Source organism: Callorhinchus milii, unplaced genomic scaffold (assembly GCF_018977255.1).
Source record: "Callorhinchus milii isolate IMCB2004 unplaced genomic scaffold, IMCB_Cmil_1.0 Scaffold8, whole genome shotgun sequence".
Classification (NCBI taxonomy): domain Eukaryota; kingdom Metazoa; phylum Chordata; class Chondrichthyes; order Chimaeriformes; family Callorhinchidae; genus Callorhinchus; species Callorhinchus milii.
Window position 1 is genome coordinate 2,597,215 of NW_024704749.1, and position 18,018 is coordinate 2,615,232.

The 18,018-nt window shown below is 43.1% G+C and overlaps 1 protein-coding gene across 3 annotated transcripts in view; it reads right to left on the minus strand.

Annotated features, from left to right (window-relative positions):
- Positions 1–18,018, minus strand: part of LOC103188581 (protein HIRA) — a 50,593-nt gene that overhangs the window by 16,933 nt on the left and 15,642 nt on the right. For 2 of the 3 annotated variants that reach the window (XM_007908615.2, XM_042337705.1), the window contains exons 10-16: positions 16,633–16,703; positions 15,926–16,031; positions 14,605–14,817; positions 12,160–12,245; positions 4,513–4,704; positions 917–1,087; positions 485–689 (exon numbers count right to left, since the gene is read on the minus strand). In XM_007908615.2, the coding sequence (XP_007906806.2) occupies positions 485–689; positions 917–1,087; positions 4,513–4,704; positions 12,160–12,245; positions 14,605–14,817; positions 15,926–16,031; positions 16,633–16,703 (1,044 nt within the window). The remainder of the gene's footprint in view (positions 1–484; positions 690–916; positions 1,088–4,512; positions 4,705–12,159; positions 12,246–14,604; positions 14,818–15,925; positions 16,032–16,632; positions 16,704–18,018) is intronic. The other variant, XM_007908616.2, reaches the window with a different exon arrangement.

Here is an 18,018-nt window from a genome sequence, read left to right on the forward strand (position 1 = left end):
GGATTTTATACCACTTATATAGTTTACCTGCAACCGGGTTTTGTGTAAGTCATATTAAATGTTATGGTCCCGACTGATACGACTTATGTGAGTTCTGTTGTATTTATTATTATTGCTGACTTGCAGGAGTTCTCTCTAGTGAATATCTGCTGATTGAGGGGAGAGATGATGGTGCTGAGAACAAAACATTTTGCTGTTAAACACTGAATCGCAATGAGCCTAATCTTGACCTCAATCAGACAATGTTCACACGTACCAGCAAGGGGTCATTGAAGTGCAATTAGGCCCGTTTTATCCCATCGCTAGTCCAGGAAAACAAGAGATCAAGTATAGTCACCCCATTGCAACAGAAGATAATGCAGGACAGATCCAAGGGCGAACCTGGAACCCCACTTAGGGCTCTGGTGCTACACTGTTTGGTAAATTTACTTACTGAGTTTCCAAGGAGTTAGGCTCCAAGTTCCAGAGCAGAAGTGAGCATTACCTGAGTTGCAATGGCTGTGAGTGTTTGCTTGGATTCCTTCCTCGGTCGGCCTTTCTTCTTTTTTTCTACAACCTCCCCTTCGGTTTCACTCTTCCGTTTGGACAATGCTGAGATTTTGGAAGCTGGGATCTTCTCTTCGCTGTCGCTGCTACTCTCCTGAACCTCTTTAAGCTTCAAGTCTTTGGAGGGTCCCTGCTCTTTACTCCTAGAAAAAGGGAGATTCACCTGAATTCATAGCTATTAATGCTGACAAACCCTTTCTCCCCCACTCTCTTCAAAAGCTCCACAGTCCCAAGTAGCAGGACAATTTACTGGCGACACGAGTTATACAGAATAACAACTGTTGGACACACATGGACATGAAGAGCAATGCATCTCAGAAAAAACTCCTTTCCACCCCTTGTCGACATCTAGCCACTCCCCAGCCCGTACCTGTCCAAGTCACTCTGCCTGACAGCAGCTGAGATGGGAGTGGTTCCTGGAGTTGATTTGGATCTTTCAGTGAACCTTGAGTCAAGTGCTTTCATTGGTTCAATCCTTGAAGGGGAAGTTAACAATGGAGTGTTTGTGGGGACAGCACTGGATACACTGATGGCTGCAGACCTGAAAATGAAAGACAAGACAGTATGCAAAGGCGGCTTTCACCATCTATAGTATTCCTGATAATATTCAGCCATCTCACACTCCCTACAGTATTCCTGATATTGAACAGGCATCACACAACCTACAGAATTGAGAATTGTTATAAAGGCCTCAGCTGCATCTCTGCTTCAAGTAAATAATTCAATTTATTGTGCTAGCTTCACCTGCAAATGGATAACTGATCATCAACACCATCCTGGGAATCACTGAAAATTTAATGCAGAACTTGCAAAGACAAACAAAGTGGAGTCCACAACAATGGGAATCCAGGGAAGTGATGCTGATGCGCCATGGAGCTATAGTGATCACACAGAGTGTCTGTATGTTCACCATATTTAGAAATAGATCACAGCAGTGATGAATATCTGGGAAAGAGAAATGATGATATTTTAGACAGTGCATCTATAAAATAGGCTATGGAAAGTAAAATAGCACTCAAGGAAAAAGGAAAAATGAAACAGCAAAATGGTGTGGGATTATTATTAATAACGAGGACATGGACTGGTATTTGCCCAAAATAAACTGCCATAGCATACAGAATCATGATAACTCCTGCTCAGAATTGTCAGCAAGTGGCCAAGACTGCCACCTAGCAATTCTCAATTGAAACAATTGTTTTCCAAACAAACAGTTCAGTAAATAGTAAAGGGATACAGGTTTAAAAGTTTTTTAAAAAAAGCGAATAGTGAGATTGGGATTGGAACTCGAGCTGGATGACAGGGAGTTGGTCAGGTGAAGGGTCTTTTCTTGTTCCTATTACATACAGCTGGACAAGAGCTTCAGGATTTTTGACACCTGCTTTGAGGGTAATGTTACATCACATCATCGTGTGATTAAAAGGTTATCTGGTCCAATTACAACTGTTTTGTTGTATTACACTGCCCAAAATGTGAAGCTTATCATCAAGTACAATAAATGCCTTAAAAAGACCTAAAGGACTTATACGTTTTGTGGTGTAGTATTCAGCTGGATTGCTCAATGATTATCAGGAACACACTTTCATTGCACAGTGTTCCCAATAATGGCAATGCTGAAGTGCACATTGATTCATGTTTCCATCAAAAAAGGACACAGGTCAATAATGCATGATGGTAACATACAGGGGTTACACATCCTCTAACTTATTAAAGGGTACTGGACATACCATCAAAGATCCTCTTACTTTGGAATCAAAGTTAAAAACTTAGTTCAAACAAATTTAAATTCAAACAGGTGTCAGCCTGGCTCAGTTGGTACTGTCTCGCCTGCGAGTCAGAAGGTTCCTGCCCCATGTCAGAACTTAGAACGTATAATGTCTGCGAGACACTCCAATGCAGTGCCGGGGGAGGGGTGCATTATTGGAAGTGGCATTCTTCAGATAAGATGTTAAACGGAGGCCCCACCTTACTGTTCATCTTTATGTTAAAAGATCCCATGGTACTATTCAAAAAAAGGAAGTTCCTCCCAATGTCCTTGCCAACAATCTCCCAGATAAAACTGCCACGTTTGCCTTTAGGTACACAGTCAGTACACTTCACAGTAATATTCTGTGAAGGATTTTGGGTGATCTGGTAAAGCGCTCTATCATATGCAAAGATTATTATTAAAAATTGAGGCAATGTTGCTTCTATTCCAGCAGATGGTGCAGTCGTACCACAAATACCACAAACAGCTCAATCTGTTGCTTGCTCCACCCTCAACTGGGGGAGGTTAATGAACTTCTGCTGCTTTGTAATTTATGGAGCAGGTTCAGAATAAGATTATATTTATACTAATAATAATCCTTGCATTTGATAGAACACCTTATCACATCTTCAAGGCATCTCAAAGCGCTTCATAATAATAATAATGTCTCAAAGCGCTTCACTTTATATACTGTGAAGTTAATTTACTGTATTTTTGTGGGCGAAATCCTCTGCAGTGCTTTAGGACGTCCTCCCAATGTTTAATAATAATAAAAAGGCTCATTATTTTCCACTTTAGATTGTTTGTAACCCTCTGAATTTTGTGCTCAAAGTGAAGAATATAAATGCTGGGAAATAGAACACCTTCTGATTTTACATGTACAGCATTCCACTGTTCCAATATTTCATCTACTCCTCCCTGACAGTGAACTTAAACTGGGGTCCTGTCTGCCTGGTTCAGGTGGATGTCAAAGATCCCATGGTACTATTTAAAAAGAGAAGGGATTCTCTCCCAGTGTTCTGACCAGCAATCCCCCAAATAAAATTGGTCATTCACTTCATTGCAGTTTGCAGGATAATGCTGTGTGCAAATTTGGCTGCCATGTTCACCTACAAAATACATAGTCATTACACTTTACAGTCTATCCTGTGAAGTTCTTTGAGACATTCTCTTGTGAAAGGTGTTTTTTCAAATGCATGGATTAATATTATTATAATCTCAGAGAAGCAACAGTGTGCCATTTTCCAGTTTTGACACAAGCTAGTATTGAAGTAAGGATACCAATTTTGGTGTCATTTAAGGGGAACTTTTTTGTTTGTTTAGATTGTCCAAATACATTTCCGGTAGAAATCTTACAACTATAGGAGAATGAGATTTGCATGCCAATAATCTAGGTCAGACACAAACCGAGGTCCCAAGAGGTTGAAGCAGCTGTGTACTGCACAATGAGCCACCTGGTCCCCTTCCCCCCCTTTAAGGATGATTGCCCACTTTCATTTTGTTCATTACAAAGTGGTTGGTGCAGTCCAATTTTCTGCCAAGAAGCGGTGCTGTTGCTCTAGCAATCATTTCAGTCTGGCAAAGAACCCAGCTGAACATCACCACCTGCAACTTACTCCACTGAATGGGGGAGGGGAAGAGAGAGTTCTCCTCTGCCCTTCCTATACATACAACAGTCAATTCAAGCTTATATTAAACGCTGAAAAGGTATCAATCAGGAAGACATCAAAACTTATTTGGAGTCCTGTAGCTCAGTGGTTAGAGCATTGCCACGCAAGTGAGAGGACCTGGGTTCGATTCCCGGTAGGGCGAAACATTGGGCAAGTTTCCTTACTCCACATGCCTCTGTTTACCTAGCAGTAAGTAGGAACCTGGTTGTTAGTCGATTGGCGGATCACTTTTCCGGGGGTAATAATTGCTTCAAAATAAAATTTGTGGGACGCTGCTGTGCGCAATTGGCTTCCACTTTTCGCCCACAAAATATACAGTCAATTCACTTTACAATATATTCTGTGAAGCGCTTTGAGACGTCTCGAAGACGTGAAATAGCGCTATATCAAATGCAAGGATTATTATTATTATTCCTCCAATCAAGTTTTGTCCTGTATCTGAGCTTAATGAACAACTATCCTGAGCACCATAACCAGCAAAGACTGAGAATAGAGTTAGTTATCCAAGAATCCATAACTCACTGTCCTAACGCTCGGTATTGTGCACCTTACCCGTCTTTGTTGGGTGTGTCCTCGGTTGGCTTTGTGGTGGCTGGTGCAGGGTCCTGAGTTAGTTTGGCAGAGACGGATTTGGCAGCGTTGGAGTCTGAGGTGGTCTGCGACTGGCTGATCTGTGAGGGTAGCCCTGAGCCCGGAAGTGCGCCCGTGATAGGTACGCTATTAAAAAAAGCGGTCGAAAAATCCCTAATAAAAAAAACAGATTCAGCTCGTGAGAGAAATTTTTCATTCACTTGCACAGTCACTTACAGCAATTAAATATTGCATTCTAGACTATTCAGGTGAAAGCATTAAATATGTTTAGATGGCTAATCCAAAGGCCGTTTCTGGTAGAGTTCTGAGACTCATTCTGCTTACAGATACCAGATGTTAAAGCCATTATTGCACTTGTTTCTCCCTCTGAATTAAGCTTTTTTGTAGACACTTAGCTGCCACAAATGATAATGCTCCTCAAAGTCACACAGGCTACATGTTAAATTGACTCTGAGGGTCAATCCCCATCAATTTCCTGCACAATATGTCGGGACACATTTGTACTTGCAAGACTTGTGACTGCTTAGTCTTTGGTTATGTTTCGATTTCTCCCCACAACTCTTCCAGTTTTTTCCTTTCCTGTCCTACTTATATTCTGGTATAATTCCACAAGTGTCAGGGTTTCCTTTGTACTTCACCAAATTGACCATTGTTCAAGTATAGGCGAACATAATAAGTGTTAACCATATAGAGGGCACCACAGCCTAGCCTATCCTGCGCTTGCTCAACACCCACAAACATTCCACTTTCAGTGTTCATTGACTGGCTGATTGATTTCCACCGCCACCCACCCAAGCCTGGGACACTGAAGCCAAAGGAAGCACTCCAATCCATCAACCTAGCCGAGAACAGCTAACTCAGCACAGCCTGAGAATCAACCCAGGGACCTCCCCCTCTCTATATTTTCTATATTCAGTTTCACACTGACCAGTGACCATATTGACCTGTCCGTTCCCTCAGCTCAGCAGCCTGCTCCATGTCACCCGCCTGGCCCGTCCCACCATCGGCTGTAGGGTCTTCAGCTTCTCTGCCCCCACCCTTTGGAACTGCATCCCATATTCCCTTCACCTCGCTCCCTTCCTTACCTCCTTTAAGGCACGTCTCAAGACCCCTCCTCTTCGATCACCCTCCTACCCCTACCCTCCCTGATCCCCAACCCCAGGTCCAAATCCCAAGGGACGTCCTCCCGACGTGAAAGGCGCTGTGTACGTGTAATTTTGTATTGTATTTACATATTATTTCAATCGCACAACATGAGGCCAAACAGATTAGTGGACAAATAAAACTAGACCAAATGTAAAGGTGACAGAAGGGAAATAATATTGCAATTTGAGCCACCTTCCCAACTAAAGTATATATAAGTTACACGGGTATTAATGAGTTGAGGAAGGGGTTGCAATGGACTTGTTGAGGGAGAGGAATAGGGAATCATTTGCGAAAGTCCTCAAAGTAGATCCGCCACAAAATTGATAATTGGAGAGAAATTAAAGGTCCTAATTTGCTCAGACTTAATCGTCCTTTATTGAACAACTCTGAAGCATTTCATTGCAACAGAATAATCCAGTTACACATAAAGAAGAGTTAGCCGCGGGGTCTGGGCGACACAATAAATTAAACCCAGTTATTTCAAAGTCTGGTTCCTGCATAAAAACCTGCCATGGACAGAGGAGACAAAGGGGACAAAGTACTCCTCTTACCTTCAGCACAAAACCTCAAGGATTCCATTGAAGGCGAAGGAAATATCACTAATCCAATAGGCATTCAGTACCATTCCTGAGCTAATGCAATGGAGGCGTTCTTCTGCATCTAATCATGTTGCCCCTAACCTATCAGGCTGAAATGAACTATTGCCGAACCCTAACATCCGAGTCCTGTAGCTCAGTGGTTAGAACACTCGCTTTGCAAGCGAGAGACCCGAGTTCAATTCCAGGCAGAGGGCGAAACCTTGGGCAAGCTTCCTTACTCCACACAGAGCCTAATAATAATCCCTCCAAAACCAAAAACAATAATAAATTGGTCATTTTCAATCCACGACTGTTTGTGGGACATTGCTGTGCGCAATTGGCTGCCGCGTTCGCCCACAAACATACAGTCAATTCACTTTACAATGTGTTCTGTGAAGCGCTTTGGGAAGTCCTCCCGACGTGAAAAGCGCTATATCAAATGCAAGTAGTTATATTATTATTATATAACTTCACCTACATATATATATTTATATATTTTTTAAAGTGAACATGAGAAATGGAGTATGTGCAATTAACCCTTCAGGTAACTGTCCACCGTTTATTCCTCAGCAGGCTAAGGGCTCAGTAAGATCTTGCCATTATTGTTTAGAGGGGATCTGGGATCTGTTTCAATGGTCCAGCAAAATGGACACAATATTACGTGTTTAAACCTCTCAGAGACTAGAATGCTTGTTTGGTGAGGTTGCCTTAATCACTTCGTGAACAAAGAAAAAAGTCCATGATTTGTGATGTTCAGCTTTCTAAAGTTGAAAGTCAACAAGACTGAGGCTCTCCTGATTGGCTCCCGTCAGCGCCTCCACACCTCAGGCACTGACAGCATCACCATCCAATGCGCACTCCACCTCACTAAGCCAGTCCAGAACCTTGGGGTCTTGTTTGATCCTCAACTATCCTTTCTACCGCTCATCCATGCCATGTCCTGATCTGCCTTCCCCCACCTCCGCAACATCGACTGGCTCCGCCACTGTCTCACACCGCAGGCTGCTGAGACACTCATACATGCATTCATAACATCCAGGCTTGACTACGCAAACTCCCTGCTTATCACCCTTCCCAATTCCTCCCTCCACAGACCGCAGATCATCCAGAACTGTGCAGCCCGTGTCCTCTCCCACACCAGGCTCCACGACCCTATCACCCATCCTTGCCTGACTCCATTGGCTTCCCATCACACAGAGGATACAGTTCAAGATCCTGGTTCTCACCTTCAAAGCCCTCCATGGCCTTGCTCCCCTCTCCCTCTGCAACCTAATCCCCTACAAACCTGCCTGCTCAGCGAGCTCTGGCCTGCTTCACGCCCCCCACCTCACCCGCCCCACCATTGGCAGGTAGTCCTTCTGCCATTCTGCCCCCACCCTCTGGAACTCCATCCCGCAGTCCCTCTGCCTCGCCCCCTCCCTTGCCTCCTTCAAGGCCCATGTGGAGTCCTGTAGCTCAGTGGTTAAGAGCACTCGCTTTGCAAGTGAGAGACCTGAGTTCAATTCCAGGCAGGGCAAAACCTTGGGCAAGTTTCCTTACTCCACACAGAGCCTAATAATAATCCCTCCAAAACAAAACAATAATAAATTGGTCATTTTCAATCTACGACTGTTTGTGGGACGTTGCTGTGCGCAATTGGCTGCCGTATTCGCCCACAAATATGCAGTCAATTCACTTTACAGTGTGTTCTGTGAAGCGCTTTGGGACGTCCTCCTGACGTGAAAAATGCTATATCAAAATGCAAGGATTATTATTATTATCTCAAGACCCTCCTCTTCGACCGTGCCTTCGGTCACCCTCCTGCCCCGCCTGCCCTCCACCCGCCCCAATCGCGAGCTCGCGTCCAAAACACTGATTGTCCAGCGCTTTGGGACATCCTCCCGACACGAAAGGCGCTATACAAATGTAATTTTGTTGTTGTAGATCCACCCATTTCTATTGTAGAAGAGTTAAAAGACGGAATCTCACCATCAGCTAATCATTGTTCATTCCAGGCAGCATAGATGCCTTGCGTAGTAGCTCCAGTCTGCCATTCACTGGAGCAGCTGCAAGTCATTTGCCCACAGGATAAGGGACAATGCATGAGTAAGATCAATGGTAGAGTGGTTTCGGCAGTCAGACCTTCAGCTTGTCCACCTTTTGGAACTCCATCTCACATTGCCTTCACCTCCCTCCCTTCCTTGCCTCAAGACCCTCCTCTGCAACCGTGCCTTTGGCCACCCTCATAACCTCCTTGCCCACCTCCCCACCCCGCTCTATACAAATGTAATTTTGTATTGTATTTTATCCAGGCAAAGGATAGTGAAACAGTGGGCATGGCATTGTAAATCTGAAACTCTTGTCCCGCTGAAGAAAGCTCTGCATCGGTTATATACTGCCAGAAATGGTAAACCCCAATCTACTACTCTGAAGCAGCGCAACATTATCCTGATGGGCACAACACAATGAATTTGCACATTCGCTGGTTCAGAAATCTGTCAAACGAGGAATATGAACCCTTAATTTTATCTCAGTTTGGAGACACATTTTTAAAAAAAAATTCCCTCAGTTTTGAAAAGAAATCGATGCTGATCAAGCTGCTGCCTCTGGGCACTGAGTGCACATTGTAAAGCAACCTAACCACAGCATTGTCTCTTTGTGAATAATGTCTGGTATAATGCTGTTTTAAAACCACAGAACACAACAACAACAAAATTACATTTGTAAAGCACCTTTCACGTCGGGAGGGCATCCCAAGGTGCTGGACAGACAGATTTTCAGACCCGAGCTGAGGGTCGGGGTGAGGGGGGGTGAGCAGGGAGATCGAAAGCACGGTCGAAGACGAGGGTCTTGAGATGGTTCTTTAAGGAGGCAAGGGAGAGGGCGGGAAGGAGTTCCAGAGGGTGGGGGCAGAGGGGTAGAAGGCATGCCTGCCAATAATGGGGCGAGCGAGGCGGGGGACTTGAAGCGGGCACAGTGAGCGGAGGGAGCAAGCAGGATGGTAGGAGGTTGGGGGATCGCAGAGGTAGGGGAGAGCAAGACCGTGGAGGGCTTTGAAGGTGAGGACCAGGATCTTGAACTGTATCCTCTATGTGATGGGAAGCCAGTGGAGTCGGGCAAGGATGGGTGTGTTAGGGTCAAGGAGCCTAGTGCAGAGAGCAACCAGCGCCTTGGGACGTCCTCCCGATGTGAAAGGTGCTTTATAAATGTAATTTTGTTGTTGATGAGAGGACACAGGCTGCAGAGTTCTGGATTATCTGCAGCCTGTGGAGGGAGGAGTTGGGGAGGCCGACAAGCAATTAATTTGCACAGTCAAGCCTCAATGTAGTGAAAACCTGTATGAGGGTTTCAGCTGGCTATGGTGTGAGACAGTGGCGGAGCTGGGCGATGTTGCGGAGGTGGGGAAAGGCAGAGCGGGTCATGGCGCAAATTTGGGGTAGAAAGGGTAATCGAGGGTCAAATAAGATGCCAAGGTTCTGGATTGGCTTAGCAAGGTGGAGTATGCATCCATGGATGCTGATGCTGTCAGCGCCTGAGGTGAGAAGGCACTAACGGGAGCCAATCAGGAGAGCCTCAGTCTTGTTAATATTCAACTGAAGAAGCTTAGCTCTCATCCAGGACTTGATGTCTGACAGACATTCTGTCAAGACAGCAATGGGTCTTGGAATCAAGGCTGGAGGCAGAGAGGTAGAGTTGGGTGTCATCCGCATACATGTGGAAATTGTCCCCATGTCTGCAGATGATGTCACCAAGAGGAAGCATATAGATATTGAAGAGGAGGGGACCAAGGACAGAGCCCTGAGGAACATCACACAAGACGGTGCGGGGCTAGAGGAGAAGCCGTTTATGGAGATGAAGTGGAGACGGTGAGAGAGGTACGACCTGAACCAATCAAGGACAGAGTGTGAAGATTTAATTGAGAGAGGCGGTGGATGAGGATAGAGTGGTCGACGGTGTCGAAGGCAGCAGAGAGGTCAAGGAGGACGAGGAGGCAGAAGGAGCCCTGGTCGCAGATGGACAGAATGTCATTTGTCACAAACAGAAAGTGGCCAGTTTATGGTTCGTCTGATTTCATTTAGGAACCTAGGAAAATAGGAACCGGAGACCATTCAGCCCACCAAGCCTGTTCCATCGGTTTATTAGATCTTGACAGATCTTGTTAATCCCAGTGCCCCACTCTTTCACCATAATCTACTCCCCAAGTATCTGTTCTTCCATTCTTTATCTCTCTGTGACAGAGCATTCCACAAGTTCACAACCCTCAAGTGTGAAGAAATGCTTCCTGACATCACTTCTGACTGCCTTGGTCATGATTTTAAGGTTATATCCTTTTTGAATAGATCCCTCTCCCAAATGGAAGAGTTGTCCATTATCTAACCTGTCAGTTCCTTCCAACGTTTTCACTTGTTTTAAGGTGTCAGCTTGGCTCAGTGGTAGCACTCCGAGTCAGAAGGGTATTAGTTCAAGTCCCACATCAGGACTTTGAACTCACAGTCTTGGCCAACACTCCAAAGCAATGTTGGGGGAGCACTTCATAGTTAGAGTTGCCATCCTTTGGATGACATGTTAAACCGAGGTCCCATTTTGAAAGAAATGGGAGTTTTTTTTCAATGACCTTGCCAACAATTCCCCAAATAAAATTGGTCATTCACTTCACAAACACCGGTTTTTAAATGCTCTGAGACGCTACCCTACGTGGAGGGCGCCATATAAGTGCAAGCTGTTCTTGTTTTTAGGATAATGCTGTGCACAAATTGCCTGCCTTAAAATACACAGCCATTACATTTGACAGTCTCACCAACCTGGTCTAACGTCCTCCACCATTAGTTAAGCAGAATAGTTAAACAGGGCAAGACGTTAGGCAAGTATCCTTATTCCGCACACCTGTTTACCTAGCAGTAAGTAGGAACCTGGTTGTTAGTCGATTGGCGGATCGCTTTTCCAGGGGCAATATCAACATTTTTAAAAAAATAATAATTTGGTCACTCAATCCACGATTGTTTGTGGACACCGCTGTGCGCAATTGGCTGCCGCATTTCACCCACAAAATATATTCAATTCATTTTACAGTATTTTCTGTGACATGCTTTGAGATGTCTCGAAGATGTGATAAGGCGCTATATCAAATGCAAGGATTATTATTATTGCTCCAGGGAGAGTACCCATTTCATCCCAGGCACAAGTAAAGTTCCAGATGTTGGTGGCATACATGGAACTCTCAGTCTGGTTTGGATACTCTCAAAGATAATGAGGGTTTCCACATGTGTCAGAAACCCAGCTGACCAAATAAAAAACTGCTATTGTTTTGCCCACCAGCTTAATCCATTGCAGTTTTCACCTGTCTTACTTATAACACAACACTTGCTTTGCATTATCCACAAACTTAGCCAAACCATGGATAGCTATGGCTCAAACCCTATTTGAAGCTAAAAGACAAAAATACTCAATCATCATCTTACATTCATTCCTGGATTTGCATTGAATGTGAAACACACCAAACGTTAAAATAAATATTTCAGTGAGCAAGTAGTGAACTTATGGAACAGGCTCTCTAGGGAGACAGAGGAAGCAAGAAATTTTGTTTGTTTCAAAAACAAATTAGATTTCTGCTAGAAAATAATATCTTGGCATGCAGTATATAGTTTCAGACACGACCTGTCAAGTGACTACCAGGATGGTGGAAGGCAAACTAGATGGACTTTGGTATTCTTTCGCCTAGCAAATTCTTATGTTACCCTTTAAGTGCCGTGGGGCCCTCTGAAGTAATGACCTGCCAAACTGAGACTTTGTGATGCAGAACTTTGTGATTGCCTAATCAGACAATTGTTCCAATCTATTCCTACCAAATAGATGGCAAACGTATTATAAGAACTTTTCCCATAGGAAACTGAGATTACCTCCTTACCCTGTGTCTAACTGAGCGATGCAAAAGGGAGTAATTCTTCTCCGTCCATCAGCTGTCCTGGTCTCAATCTGTTTCTTCAGCAAATTCTGAAAAGGAAAGAAATGGAAATGTGACTGCCATTACGTAGCAGGGCATTTGCTTTCCACTGATAAACACCCTCCCCCACCATAATGTAGTCAAGAGTCCCTCTTTCTCTCAACTGTTTTTCTAAAGACTCTCAAATTAATTCAGATTTCTGCTTTATCTCAGGCCATAGAAAACATTGGGCTTCATTCAAGTGTCTGAATCCTTGGGAACTAATTCCTGAAGTTTATGGGAGTGAACTACATCTCGGAGTACTCCTCGGGCCTCAGTATTTAGCTACCTGTTCAATTGCACTTACTGTTGATATTGGCATCTTTCAGGAAATGTCAAATAAAACAATAAGTGTCTAGCTGCAGCCAGTACAGCAAACCCTCCACAGCAGAGCTGCAAGAAGTTGCTCAAGTACTAAACAAGCGAGAATCCAGTGGAAAGCAAGAGCTGGATTCACAGTCGCAGTATAAGACAGTTAAGTTCACAGATGACACAATGTTGGGGGAATTAGAATCAGAGGAGGTAACATACGTCTTACAGAGAAAGCTTGATACGGATGTACATGGGCTGAAAACTAGCAAATAAAGTTTAATGCAAACTAATTGTGGAGTCCTGTAGCTCCGTGGTTAGAGCACTCGCTTTGCAAGCGAGAGACCTGAGTTCAATTCCAGGCAGAGGGCGAAACCTCGGGCAAGTTTCCTTACTCCACACAGAGCCTAATAATAATCCCTCCAAAAACCCAAAACAATAATAAATTGGTCATTTTCAATCTACGACTGTTTGTGGGACATTGCTGTGCGCAATTGGCTGCCGCGTTTGCCCACAAATATACAGTCAATTCACTTTACAGTATATTCTGTGAAGCGCTTTGGGACATCCTCCCGACGTGAAAAGCGCTATATCAAATGCAAGGATTATTATTAATCCAGGTACTACATATGGGAAGTAAGAAAAACAGATATATTCCATGGATGGATAGAGTTTGGAAAGGGGGAAGCTGAAAGAGATATAGGAGTGTTAGATCATCACTCACTGTAGTCAAAGTAGTGTAAACTGAGCTATTGCAAAATCAATTGAATTAATATCCTCAGGTGTCAATCAAATTGTATTATTCTCTGGTCAGGCTGCACCTAGTCAGGGTGCACCTGCATACAGTTCAAGTCACTGTACTATAATGTCCTGGATGCAGTGTGGAGGATGATCCCCAGTGTCGAGGAATGAGCTATGAGCAATGGTTAGGGCTCTTCAGTCTTGAGAGAGGGATAAACCCTCTGTATACTTTGTACAGTTGTTCTGCGTAAACTTTTAAATGGGATTGAAAAAATAAAGTCTGGACAATATTTTAGAATGCACCAATACAGTAGAACATAGATTTAGAGTTGCAAAGGGCAATTTTAGCAAATACCAGGATATTTTTCTTTACCCAGAAGGTAATTAACTATTGGAACAGGAAAGGTGGCTGAGGCCAGGACAATGGACTCATTTAAAAAGTACTTGATGCTGTGGTGGGAGGTCGGTGGAGTGGGTATTCGGGAACGACGAGATAAGATTGGCCAAACTTCTTCACCCAAACTAACCTTGTTACCTTATCCAACTCTGAACTACTATTGAAAGACTTCATGTGATTCTCTTCAATTTGCCCATAGAACAGTTCAAGGCATATAACACATGTGCAATGCATGCACAACACAAAGCAACCTAATTTAATACAAATGGCCTGCTCATTGTAAAGGCAAATTTCATCATGTTATCTATCAGTAACAAGAATAGCTGTGCTGAAGACAGACGAACACAGGACAAAGCTGAAGACTGCTTGGGACAGATATTGTTAATGTCTAAGTAAAGGAAGTCAATCTACAGTATTTCAGATACACTAGAGAACCAGATAAATGTCTAAAAAGTAAAGTCTAGGGGTCTGGGGAAAGGTCAGATAAATAGGATTGAAAGGATTGTTTTTAAAAGATCCAGCACAGACATGAGAGGCTAAATGGCCTTCTTCTGCGCTGTAAAATTCCTAAAATTTCTGTGGTACACAAAGGCACTTTACAAAACTGCAAAACAAAACATTTGATATTTCCATTGATATCAGTGGCTTTTCCTAATAATGTACAGAGATCAAAGTGAGAATCAGTGGTATTTTTGTGAAAATTTCAATAAACTCCATGGAAACCAGTAGTTTACATAAAAAGCACCTGTAAAGCAAATAACATCTGACACCTTCCCCGAAGAAGGTTTTGTAATGTTGAGGACAATGACAGTGGTTTTGCTTTTGCTTTTACTTTTTGCTTTTACAGTCAATTTTAAATGACACATAATTACACAGAAATCCAATCCCACCCTTTCCCTTGTGTGTAGCATCTCATCCTTTACCTTCCGAATGTCCTCAAAACTCTCGCCATTGACCATGTTTGTCATTTTGGGGGCTGCCATCTGCCTGGAAGCCAAGGCATTCTTTTGTTCCAGCAGCTCTTTCTGCTGCTGTTGGTACTTCAGCATCTCTGGGTTCTCAATAATGGTGGTGGAAAGCTGCTGCTCTGTTGTAATGGCCAAACTCTTGCCGTAGGTCTTCTGGTGAATCATGTTCTTCAAGACAAAGCAAAGACAAAAAGAGACTTCAACCTCCAACCACCAGTCAGCAACATACATACTAATACACTGAAGTATAATAGTGAGAACATACCATGGGCTCCTCTATCCACCGAGGTCTTAAAAGTTCTGCTTCACAAATGTTTGACTCTTTTGATTACTTAAGCACTTTGAGATGTCTCAAAGACGTGATAAGACGTTATATGCAAGAATTATTATTATTGTAACTGGATTTGCCTTTTGTCCTTATGAATAATCTTTGCATTTACATTTGATATTTTATACAGCGTTCTCCATAAAGGATCTGAACCTCAATTAAAGTAGCCCCACATCCTATCATGATACAGTTCACCAATCGTGGGATGCTCCTTCTAAAACACCATCTTGGAACCAACCACAGCTGAACATGAGACTGGTATAAAACTCTCAATACCAGAGCTCAGATAGAAATTTAAGAATGGTCTTCTTGGATTACTTCAATAATTATTCAGCTCATTCAGATGCTAAGAGAGCCCATTATAGTGAAACCCATAACAACGTCCTGTCAAAAGACATGATGACAATTTCACTGCACTAACAAAACTCATTCATGACTGGTACTGCGGCCCCCACCACTTCAGTAAGCTTTGTTTGATGCCCATTTAAGCTTTGTTGTCAGACCAGTTTTAGGACAGTTTTGAGCACATTGAACAATGAAGCTGCAGAGCAATTGAGCTGATAACAATAATAATCCTTGCATTTGTTTTAGCGCCTTATCACGTCTTCGAGACATCTCAAAGCACTTCAGAGAATATACTGTAAAGTGAATTGACTGTATATTTTGTGGGCGAAATGCGGCAGCCAATTGTGCACAGTAGTGTCACACAAACAGTCGTGGATTGAGTGACCAATTTTTTTAAAAAAAGATTTATTGTCCCTGGAAAAGTGATCCGCCAATTGACTAACAACCAGGTTCCTACTTACTGCAAGACAAAAAGACCTTGTGGAGCAAGGAAACTTGCCCAATGTTTTGCCCTGCCCGGGAATCAAACCCAGGTCTCTCGCTTGCGAGGCGAGTGCTCTCACCACTGAGCTACAAGACTGATCACAATTGTGTGGTTGCTACCTTTTCTTCCTCAGTGAGTGGATCACCAAGCTCTTCCTGTGAGAAGTCCAGAAACGCCACTGTGCCATCCATGGAGCACACCAACATCCCCAGTCCAGTCAGCGTCCTGCAGCAGCCATAACAAATACATCATTAACAAGGGACACCTTGTAGGTCCAGCACTTGGCTGTGAGGCTGTAAGTGGGCCTGATCAGTGCAAACTAATCTAACAAATGAGTTCCCAATAAGCCCGAGGCCAAATATAGGAACAATCTGCCTTTTCCATTTCACGTGGACCCATACTTTTCCCCAGTTATTAATACAGAATTTCAAGACACAATTACAATGTAATATACTCTGAGACATGTATAAAAATAGTGATTGGAACAGGAGTGAAAGAAAAGCTAGGCAGAGAGGATGGAACATTCTCTCTCAGGAAGTCCACAGCCCAGTCCAGAGAATGAGACGAGCCGTTAAACAGAAACAAATGCCTCCAAATAACCAAGCCCAACCCATACCCCCCCACCCACCCCCACCCTTCTGCCACCATCATTCCAGCTCCATCTCACAGCTGCCTGCTTTCTTTGCCATCTCAACACATCCTGTCATCCTTCCAGCTCAGCTGGGGCACCAGCAACCAGCAAGCTCCACACATTACTTGGTTCCTTCCACTGGGAAGATCAAAACAAAAACATCACAAGCTCGAGGTGCATTGCAGATCATCTTACCAGGAAATATCCATAATTGACTTGTCAAATAATTCATGAATCACCACCAGGGGTCGCTTCAAGCATGTTAGCTGTGGAAAAAGAGATTGGTCACGAATTAAACTGAACAAAACCTCGACAAGAACAAACACATTCCAAAGAAAACAAGTGCCAGCGAGTCCTGCTTTGAATGACCTTAACTCTATCTGGGTAAAGAAACTGCCATAAACAAATATTGTTTTTTTTTGCAAATCTCTGTTTGTGCTTCAGTTGAAAAACTAACATTCATCACTTTTGAAAGGTCTCTAACATACTTGTATAGGGCTGCTCTTGTGAACGAGCGAATAGCAAACTTTATCCCAATATTTAAATGACTGAATTAGGGACTGTGCACTAATAAGTCAAAAGTAGAAAGTGAGTGCTTATCTAAAGAGTACAGATGATGAAAGCATGTATTTAGCAAGTCATATCTAGTGGAATTGTGTTTATGTAGGTGACTGAACTGGAGAACAAGGGCACTGCAAAGAATAGAATTTACTTAGGAACTTCAAAGGGATTTGATAAAGTTCCATAAGGGTATTTTGTCTTTCAAAGAGAGACAATTGAAATTATGGAATTGATGAACATCCAGCATGATGGAACAATATCAGATCTGTCACAGAAAGCAGAGGTGGTGATAAATGGCAAAGCGTCTGTCTTTTGTTCAAAGTCTGTGACGATGTCACCTTGGTGTCCTCTTGCCTTCATTTTAACCAGAGTCATTCACATTCAGACACGTGCCGGTTTATAAGGAAGCTTTTTCAAATGCAGTATTTCAAGACAAGAGGCAAGATACATAACATTCATCTTGTTTGAACTGGAGAGTAACCACACACAAAATATAAATCTGTTTATATTTTGATAAGTTAGGAAGTTTAATTTAGTTGATGCAAAATTATTTGTCATATTCCTATAATGTTTGGAGTCCTGTAGCTCAGTGGTTAGAGCACTCGCCTTGCAAGCGAGAGACCTCGGTTCGATTCCCGGCAGAGCGAAACTGTGGTTAAATTTCCTTATTCCACATGCCTGATAATAATCCCTCAAGAAAAAAAAATGATAAAATTGGTCACTTCAATCCACGACTGTTTGTGGGACGCTGCTGTGCGCAATTGGCTGCCGCATTTCACCCACGAATATACAATCAATTCACTTTATGGTATATTCTGTGAAGCGCTTTGAGCTAGAAGACATGAAAAGTGCTATATCAAATGCAAGGATTATTATATATAAAAAATACAATCTCAAGAGAGGGTTAGATGGAGAAAGTCCTTCAACACATTCCAGGATACCAACACCACTGTCTTGCCATTGTAGCATTAAGCTGTCTCTTATATACATCCAGTAACCTTTGCCTCAACCACAATTCCT